The sequence below is a fragment of the Salmo salar genome, chromosome 19 (genome assembly GCF_965601325.2).
Source record: "Salmo salar chromosome 19, fSalSal1, whole genome shotgun sequence".
In the NCBI taxonomy this organism is placed as follows: Eukaryota; Metazoa; Chordata; class Actinopteri; order Salmoniformes; family Salmonidae; genus Salmo; species Salmo salar.
This window is the reverse complement of record NC_138309.1, coordinates 42927267-42937500: the sequence shown is the minus strand read 5'-3', so window position 1 is coordinate 42937500 and position 10234 is coordinate 42927267. Positions and strand designations below refer to the sequence as shown.

The window sequence follows — 10234 nt, the reverse complement described above, 5'->3', positions numbered from 1 at the left end:
GACACAATCCCTAGAAAATCTCTACTAATACAGGATTACAGTGAGGCTCTTTTTCTAATCCCATTTTTTATACTGGATTTTGTTCTTCAACCATCTGGAAGACAGACAGACAGAGATTTAGCACCAGCCAGCCTCAGAATGCAGTGTAGACTACTACACTGAGACAGACTAATTAACAGAGCGATTACTAATATGTAACATCCAACACTTCACAATAACAAGACTTATTACCATAAATGACAATACTTGTTAATTATCTGAAGGGATAACGTTGAACGGTAACCATGGATCACCATTAGTTACATCTGCCACTATTACACCTTACCAGAGGTGTGGACTCGAGTCGCATGACTTGGACTCGAGTCGCATGACTTGGACTCGAGTCGCATAACTTGGACTCGAGACGCATGACTTGGACTCGAGACGCATGACTTGGACTCGAGACGCATGACTTGGACTCGAGACGCATGACTTGGACTCGAGTCAGACTCGAGTCACATGACTTGGTCCCACCTCTGCACCTTACTACAGTCTGAGTTGTTGACCATCAACGTTTTGGCAAAATGTAGATTTCTGCCTAAATAGACATACCCAAGCGTAGTTATTTTTCATGAGATTGCCATAAACAGTAACTAGTAATGCTGGATAGTTCTAGAAAGGTCTGGAGCTCACGTTTCAAAATAAATTGTGTTGTAATGATGTGCGCTGAGAGTCGGGAAGCAATTTCAGGGAGTGAATCATTTAATAAATAAATGAAAACATAATACACAACAAGAAACACGAACAATGCACAGACATGAAACAGAAACAATAACACCTAGGGCAGGAACCAAAGGGAGTGGCATATATAGGGCAGGAACCAAAGGGAGTGGCATATATAGGGCAGGAACCAAAGGGAGTGACATATATAGGGCAGGAACCAAAGGGAGTGACATATATAGGGCAGGAACCAAAGGGAGTGACATATATAGGGCAGGAACCAAAGGGAGTGGCATATATAGGGCAGGAACCAAAGGGAGTGGCATATATAGGGCAGGAACCAAAGGGAGTGACATATATAGGGCAGGAACCAAAGGGAGTGGCATATATAGGGCAGGAACCAAAGGGAGTGACATATATAGGGCAGGAACCAAAGGGAGTGACATATATAGGGCAGGAACCAAAGGGAGTGACATATATAGGGCAGGAACCAAAGGGAGTGACATATATAGGGCAGGAACCAAAGGGAGTGACATATATAGGGCAGGAACCAAAGGGAGTGACATATATAGGGCAGGAACCAAAGGGAGTGACATATATAGGGCAGGAACCAAAGGGAGTGACATATATAGGGCAGGAACCAAAAGGAGTGACATATATATAGGGCAGGAACCAGAGGGAGTGACATATATAGGGCAGGAACCAAAGGGAGTGACATATATAGGGCAGGAACCAAAGGGAGTGGCATATATAGGGCAGGAACCAAAGGGAGTGACATATATAGGGCAGGAACCAAAGGGAGTGACATATATAGGGCAGGAACCAGAGGGAGTGACATATATTGGGCAGAAACCAAAGGGAGTGACATATATAGGGCAGGAACCAAAGGGAGTGACATATATAGGGCAGGAACCAAAGGGAGTGACATATATAGGGCAGGAACCAAAGTTTCTGCCCTATATATGACATATATAGGGCAGGAACCAGAGGGTGACATATATAGGGCAGGAACCAAAGAGAGTGACATATATAGGGCAGGAACCAAAGGGAGTGACATATATAGGGCAGGAACCAAAGGGAGTGACATATATAGGGCAGGAACCAGAGGGAGTGACATATATAGGGCAGGAACCAAAGGGAGTGACATATATAGGGCAGAAACCAGAGGGAGTGACATATATAGGGCAGGAACCAAAGGGAGTGACATATATAGAGCAGGAACCAAAGGGAGTGACATATATAGGGCAGGAACCAAAGGGAGTGACATATATAGGGCAGGAACCAAAGGGAGTGACATATATAGGGCAGGAACCAAAGGGAGTGACATATATAGGGCAGGTAATCAGGCAGATGATGGAGTCCAGGTGAGTGTCATAATGCGCTGACGCGCGTAACGATAGTGACAGGTGTACTCCCTTTAGAGGACACAAGCTCAGGTATATAGTACAAAATATAAAAAAATCATAATATGATTTTATCCTAAAGAATTCCTAAATACAGTAATAACTATTGATAAAAAACGTACTATACAACATTTCACCTTTCTTATAACTGTAAAATACATAGGATCAGTACAAATTTGGACCCCATTTCGTATAACTGACGGCAAAGCATTTTCTGCCAAGTCTCCTCTGAGGGACGCAGACTCGTTACAGCTTTACACACAAGGTGATTTTGTTTGTCTGTGTCCAAGAGAAAGTGGTCGTGTTGCAATTCTATGAAATGATTTAGTATTTTTTTACATAGAGAGGTCTAAATCCATTAAAAATATCCAAGCGAGATGAAATACCATTGCTGGATCCTCGAGACCAGGTATCCCCCACGGGTATGCGTAATGCCGTCGAGGGTACGCCAAATAACAATGCCATTCACATTTACAATATATGTACATTTTTTCTCCACATTTTGAAACAGTCCATTTAGTAAGGCCCACGTCCATAGAGACACATACCAGCTCTAATGGTAGTACTGCTACTACCAGCAGTACTACACCTGCAACTGTCAACGACACAAGTTGTTCTGCTTCCACGAGCACATCCAATGCTAACATCAGTAATTCTACATTTTGTTGTTAGACCAGCTAGCATCAGTAATTCTACATTTGTTGTTAGACCAGCTTGCATGGACACTGACAGTGTGAATCTGATGCAGCTGAAGAGCTACTGCTCCCTTACCCGGGGAAAGCACCGAACAATAGACAGGGACGTTGGACAAACGAAGAAGCGCAAATATGATGAAAACTACATTGATTTGGGGTTCACTTATATTGGGTGTACGAATTAGCTTTGAAAGACAGGGTCCTGACAAAGGGACGTTTCTTTTTTTGCTGAGTTTATATCCTTACTTCAGGGCCTGAGCTACAGGCAGTTAGATTTGTCATTTTAGGCAAAAACATTTTTTTATAAAAGGGCCAATCCTTAATAGGTTTTAAGACTGAGACTCTCTGCAATACAACCCAACATTGCAGAGTTATGTGCATCCTTTCAAGCACACCCTTCTCATTAACCTGTGGTGAGTTATTCACAATTTTCGATGAACAAATAGGGTTCTATATGTAAGATGGTTAAATAAAGAGCAAAGTGATTGATTATTATTATTATTTGTGCCCCGGTCCTATAAGAGCTCTTTGTCACTTCCCACGAGCCGGGTTGTGACAAAAACTCACACTTATTCTTATGTTTAATAAATGTATCGTATAGTGTGTGTGTGTGGCAGGCTTACAATGATGGTAAAAAACAACATTTGAGAGTGCGCTGACCTTGGTGCTAGAGGGGGTAGAAGGAGGTTGAAGGTTGAATGTTTGAAGAGGTACGGGACTAAAAGAGTTTGGAAACCACTACACTAGACTATGCCGTTTAATATGTTGTCTCCAAGGCTGGGCTCAGAAGCGGAGGAAATCGATTCTTTGTCTGGAACTCAGTCTAGTTAAGAGGAGGTAACCATGGCGCCGGAGAACAAGGCTGACATTTTACGTATTCCTAACCAACATTTTTTTGTTGTTGTTTCTTTGTGTTGTTTGTAACTTATTTTTTAGATTATTTTGTACATAATGTTGCTGCTACCGTCTCTTATGACTGAAAATAACTTCTGGACATCAAAACTGTGATTACTTATCACTGACTGGCAGAATCCTTTTTTTCCTTAATGAGTCCGACGAGCCCGATGTGAATGATATACTGCTTCCGCGGGAACAGGCCCAGATCCCCGTCATTTGCGTGAAGAGAAGGCGGAGAAAAAAAGGGCCAGAGGGCGGGCTGCCTTCTGAAAATTAGTAGGCGATTGAATAAACCCCCACTTTCTTCCATTCTGCTAGCAAACGTGCAATCTTTGGACATTCAAAACTGTAAAATCTTATGCTTATGCTTCACAGAGTCATGGCTGAATGACGACATTATCATACGCTGTACCAGCAGGATAGAATGCGGCGTCTGGAAAGACAAGGGACGGCGGACTACGTATTTTTGTAAATAACAGCTGGTGCATGATATCTAAGGAAGTCTCGAGGGTTTGCTCGCCTGAGGTAGAGTATCTCATGATAAGCTGTAGACCACACCATCTACCTAGAGAGTTTTTATCTGTATTCTTCGTAGCTGTCTACATACCACCACAGACTGTTGCTGGCACTAAGGCAGCACTGAATGAGCTGTAGTCCATCATAAGCAAACATGAAAACGCTCACCCAGAGGCGGCACTCCTAGTAGCCGGGGACTTCAATGCAGGGAAACTTAAATCCGTCCTACCACATTTCTATCAGCACGTTAAATGTACAACCAGAGGGAAAAACCTCTGGACTACCTTTACTCAGCCCTTTCCCACCTGGACAAAAGGAACACCTTTGTGAGAAAGCTATTCATTGACTATAGCTCAGCGTTCAACACCATTGTGCCGTCAAAGCTCATCAATAAGCTAAGGACCCTGGGACTAAACACCTCCCTTGGCAACTGGATCCTGGACTTCCTGACAGGCCGCCCCCAGGTGGTAAGGGTAGATAACAACACATCCGCCACGCTGATCCTCAACACAGGGGCCCCTCAGGGGTGTGTGCTCAGTCCCCTCCTGTACTCCCTGTTCACTCATGACTGTATGGCCAGGTACGACTCCAACACCATCATTAATTTTGCTGATGGCACAATAGTGGTAGGCCTGATCACTGACAACGATGAGACAGCCTGTAAGGACGAGGTCAGAGACCTGGCCGTGTGGTGCCAGGACAACAACCTCTCCCTCAACATGATCAAGAGGCTTCTAAACAGCTTCTACCCCAAGCCATAAGACTCCTGAACATCTAATCAAATGACCACCCAGACTATTTGCATCCCCCCCATTTTACACCACTGCTACTCTCTGCTGTTATCATCTATGCATAGTCACTTTAAAATATATATATACTTAACTAGGCAAGTCAGTTAAGAACAAATTCTTATTTTCAATGACAGCCTAGGAACAGTGGGTTAACTGCCTTGGTCAGGGGCAGAATGACAGATTTTTACCTTGTCAGCTCCAGGATTCATTCTAGCAACCTTTTGGTTCCTAGTCCAATGCTCTTCCCACTAGGCTACCTGCCGCCCGAACTTTAATAATGTCACATCTGCTCCTGCTCCACCCCCTAGTGGACATCCGGTGTCTCTTTGACCTGCAGCCATTCCCCCAGTTCTCTCCCTCTCCCTCTTCTTCTCTCTCTCTGTGTGATTGTGTGGTTGGAGACAGGTGTGCTGGAGTCAGAGCAGTTCCCCACCAGCTGGAACCCGTTCCATAATCAAGACCTCTACAAATACTCAGTCCTGCCACTTCCACTCGGCCAGATTGTAATCTCCGTTCAGTCAGTCATGCTTCTAGCTATTTGTTGTTATTTAAGATCCTGTATCCTGCTGTGCCTGTTTCCTTGCCTGATGGTATTTCTCCTCTCACTGCAGTTTTGATGCTCTGACTCTGGTTCCTGTCTCCTGTTCCACATCTCACTACCCTGCTACCCTGTTCTGGATTCAACTCACCATCACTCCCTTGGATTCCCCTCCGGACCTGTTTACCCAGCTCACTCCAACCTCAATCTCCACATCTGGTTTCTTACAACTCATCCAAGCTTCCCTGGATCTGCACTTCACCTGTGTTACATTCATCCCTGTTTCCTGGTCGGAGTCTGCTCCTGGGTTCTCCTGTGCTGCTCCTCTTAACAAATAACTCTACCTACATGTACATATTACCTCAACTAACCGGTGCCCCCCTGTATATAGTCTCCACATTGACTCTGTACCGGTACCCCCTGTATATAGTCTCCACATTAACTCTGTACCGGTATCCCCCTGTATATAGTCTCCACATTGACTCTGTACCGGTACCCCCCTGTATATAGTCTCCACATTGACTCTGTACTGGTACCCCCTGTATATAGTCTCCACATTGACTCTGTACCGGTACCCCCCTGTATATAGTCTCCACATTGACTCTGTACCGGTACCCCCTGTATATAGTCTCCACATTGACTCTGTACCAGTACCACCTGTATATAGCCTCCACATTGACTCTGTACCGGTACCCCCTGTATATAGTCTCCACATTGACTCTGTACCGGTACCCCCCTGTATATAGTCTCCACATTGACTCTGTACCGGTACCCCCTGTATATAGTCTCCACGTTGACTCTGTACCGGTACCCCCTGTATAAAGTCTCCACATTGACTCTGTACCGGTACCCCCCTGTATATAGTCTCCACATTGACTCTGTACCGGTACCCCCTGTATATAGTCTCCACATTGACTCTGTACCAGTACCACCTGTATATAGCCTCCACATTGACTCTGTACCGGTACCCCCTGTATATAGTCTCCACATTGACTCTGTACCGGTACCCCCCTGTATATAGCCTCCACATTGACTCTGTACCGGTACCCCCTGTATATAGCCTCCACATTGACTCTGTACCGTTACCCCCTGTATATAGTCTCCACATTGACTCTGTACCGGTACCCCCTGTATATAGTCTCGCTATTGTTATTTTACTGCTGCTCTTTAATTACTTGTTACTTTTATTTCTTATTCTTATTTTGTATTTTTTTTACCTGCATTGTTGGTTAAGGCCATGTAAGTAACCATTTCACTGTAAGATCTATACCTGTTGTATTCGGCGCATGTGATTAATACAATTTGATTTGATTAGATTTTTGATAGGCCAGGAAATGAGACACATCACTCTCTATGCAAATGTGGGGTGTGAAACCTGACATTTCAAATCATCTCTGCTGACAGACTGGTAGCAGAGAGCAGACAGATGGGCCTTTCTGACATTATAAAAAATATCAGTCGGAACCGGTCCAAAACTGCTCAATGTCCCTTAAACAGGGGACTTAATATCTAAGAGGGTTACATTGTATAAATAATAATGTCAGTCATAGGACTGTGAACTTACCCGCTGCCCTGGCTTAGGGTAGTTGTCTGTCCTGGGGTCTCTTTTTCCTGGGCTGGTTGCTCCTCTGCCTGTTCCTCTTTCTGTCTTACTGGGGTAGCTTCCTCTGCCTGACCCAGTGGGGTAGGGGATTCTGCCTGGTCCAATGGGGTAGGGGTCTCTGCCTGACCCAGTGAGGTAGGGGTCTCTGCCTGACCCAGTAAGGTAGGGGTCTCTGCCTCACCCAGTGGAGTAGGGGTCTCTGCCTCACCCAGTGGAGTAGGGGTCTCTGCCTGACCCAGTGGAGTAGGGGTCTCTGCCTGACCCAGTGGAGTAGGGGTCTCTGCCTGACCCAGTAGGGTAGGGGTCTCTGCCTGACCCAGTGGGGTAGGGCTCTCTGCTTGACCCAGTGGGGTAGGGCTCTCTGCCTGACCCAGTGAGGTAGGGGTCTCTGCCTGACCCAGTGAGGAAGGGGTCTCTGCCTGACCCAGTAGGGTAGGGCTCTCTGCTTGACCCAGTAGGGTAGGGGTCTCTGCCTGACCCAGTGGAGTAGGGGTCTCTGCCGGACCCAGTAGGGTAGGGGTCTCTGCCTGACCCAGAGGGGTAGGAGTCTCTGCCGGACCCAGTGGGGTAGGGGTCTCTGCCTGATCCAGTAGGGTAGGGGTCTCTGCCAGACCCAGAGGGGTAGGGGTCTCTGCCTGACCCAGTGGGGTAGGGGTCTCTGCCGGACCCAGTAGTGTAGGGGTCTCTGCCTGACCCAGTGGGGTAGGGGTCTCTGCCTGACTCAGTGGGGTAGGGGTCTCTGCCTGACCCAGTGGGGTAGGGGTCTCTTCAGAGGGGGTTTGGAACTCTGCCACAGGAGACACCAGAGGCTCCAAAGGCTGGAAGCTTCTGTAGAGAGGCAGACGGTTGGGAATGAGAGAGAGGTACATTGAAGTCGTTAGCAAAGACGTATACACAGAGTGACAGGCAAACAAATGTTCTGTCCGCTTGTGTGTGAATGTGTGTGTGTATGTGTGTGTGTATTTGTGTGTGTATTTGTGTGCGTATGTGTGTGTGTATGTGTGTGTGTATGTGTGTGTGTATTTGTGTGTGTGTATGTGTGTGTGTATTTGTGTGTGTATGTGTGTGTGTATGTGTGTGTGTATGTATTTGTGTGTGTATGTGTGTGTGTATGTGTGTGTGTATGTGTGTGTGTATGTGTGTGTGTATTTGTGTGTGTATGTGTGTGTGTATGTGTGTGTGTATGTGTGTGTGTATGTGTGTGTGTATTTGTGTGTGTATGTGTGTGTGTATGTGTGTGTGTATTTGTGTGTGTATGTGTGTGTGTATTTGTGTGTGTATTTGTGTGTGTATGTGTGTGTGTATGTATTTGTGTGTGTATGTGTGTGTGTATGTGTGTGTGTATGTATGTGTGTGTGTATGTGTGTGTGTATGTGTGTGTGTATGTGTGTGTGTATGTGTGTGTGTATGTGTGTGTGTATGTATGTGTGTGTGTATGTGTGTGTGTATGTGTGTGTGTATGTGTGTGTGTATGTGTTGTTGTTTTTCCCCCAGTTTCACAGCAACAGCTGTGTTCCACCGAGGGAGGGGGGGGGGGGGGGAGAATAGCTTCATTCTCTTCTCAAAGGACAGGGGTGATGTCACTGCCGATGTCATCTCGTTAGATATAAAAGTACTACAGTTCTCTCCATTGACCTCTGTTATAAAAGTCTACCACAGAGGTTGTGTCCAAAATGGCATCCCTATTCGAGGAGTGCACTGCTTCTTACCAGGGCCCGTTAGGAATAGGGTGCCATTGGATACACATCCGGAGTCAGACAACACCCAGACAGTCATGCTATGTTGTTTACTTCCTCATTCATATACAAAAAAGTGTCCCAAATGGCACCATATTCCCTACCTAGTGCACTACTTTTGACCAGAGTCCTATGGGTCCATATTCCCTATCTAGTGCACTACTTTTGACCAGGGTCCTATGGGTCCATATTCCCTATCTAGGCACTACTTTTGACCAGAGTCCTATGGGTCTACATATCCCATCTAGTGCACTACTTTTGACCAGAGTCCTATGGGTACATAGTTCCTATCTAGTGCACTACTTTTAACCAATGCCTGTTGAAAGTAGTGCACTACATAGGGAATAGGGTGCCATTCCAGACCCTACAAAGTTATCCTCTGGGTTCACTTCTCATTCGTATTCACACTGCTCCTTTGGTAATAACATCCATAACAACGTGTCAACGTGGCTGAATTAGTTTTCATATATTAATAAAAATCACTGGCAGAGGCCATGAATATCACATGAATGTTTATAAAAGGGAAATTAACACCACAGTCGTTGATTTACAGAGTAATACTGTCACAACTAATGTACATATTACTGTTCTCTGTCACAACTAAAGTACATATTACTGTAATGTCACAACTAAAGTACATATTACTGTTCTGTGTCACAAAAAATTTACATATTACTGTTCTCTGTCACAACTAAAGTACATATTACTGTAATGTCACAACTAAAGTACATATTACTGTTCTGTGTCACAAAAAATGTACATATTACTGTTCTCTGTCACAACTAATGTACATATTACTGCTCTCTGTCGCAACTAAAGTACATATTACTGTAATGTCACAGCTAATGTACATATTACTGTTCTGTGTCACAACTAAAGTACATATTACTGTTCTCCGTGTCATAGGCAGCTAGCAATAGATTACATTCTGGATTCTCTACACGTGTACCGATGAAGAAACATGGTGACAATTTGATGTTTTGTTGATACTCTACACTCTTGTCTATGAAGTATAGGCTGTGTTCTTCCTGTGTGAAAGGTCACAGATGTTTGACAGACCCTGGTTCGGGGCCTTAGACCACTGAACCAGGGTCTGTAGTGACTCCTCTAGCACTGAGACGCAGTGCCTCAGACCGCTGAACCAGGGTCTGTAGTGACGCCTCTAGCACTGAGATGCAGTGACCACTGAACCACTCGGGAGCTCCTCTCATCATAGTTACAAATACATAGTGTAGGTGGGGTTTCTGTAGTATGTAATGCAACTGAATGATCATTGCAATAAAGTATGCGAAAGTGGATGTTTTACCATCATCTCTGTTCTAGTAGTATATCATAAAGACACAAGCTTGTTTTTGT

At 45.1% G+C, this 10234-nt stretch overlaps 1 protein-coding gene across 9 annotated transcripts in view; it reads right to left on the bottom strand.

The window, feature by feature from the left end:
* The window catches only part of LOC106578818 (uncharacterized), a 217957-nt gene that overhangs the window by 114956 nt on the left and 92767 nt on the right, over nucleotides 1-10234 (bottom strand). For all 9 annotated transcript variants that reach the window (XM_082965733.1, XM_082965731.1, XM_082965732.1 and 6 more), the window contains one exon: nucleotides 7104-7970. In XM_082965733.1, the coding sequence (XP_082821859.1) occupies nucleotides 7104-7970 (867 nt within the window). The remainder of the gene's footprint in view (nucleotides 1-7103; nucleotides 7971-10234) is intronic.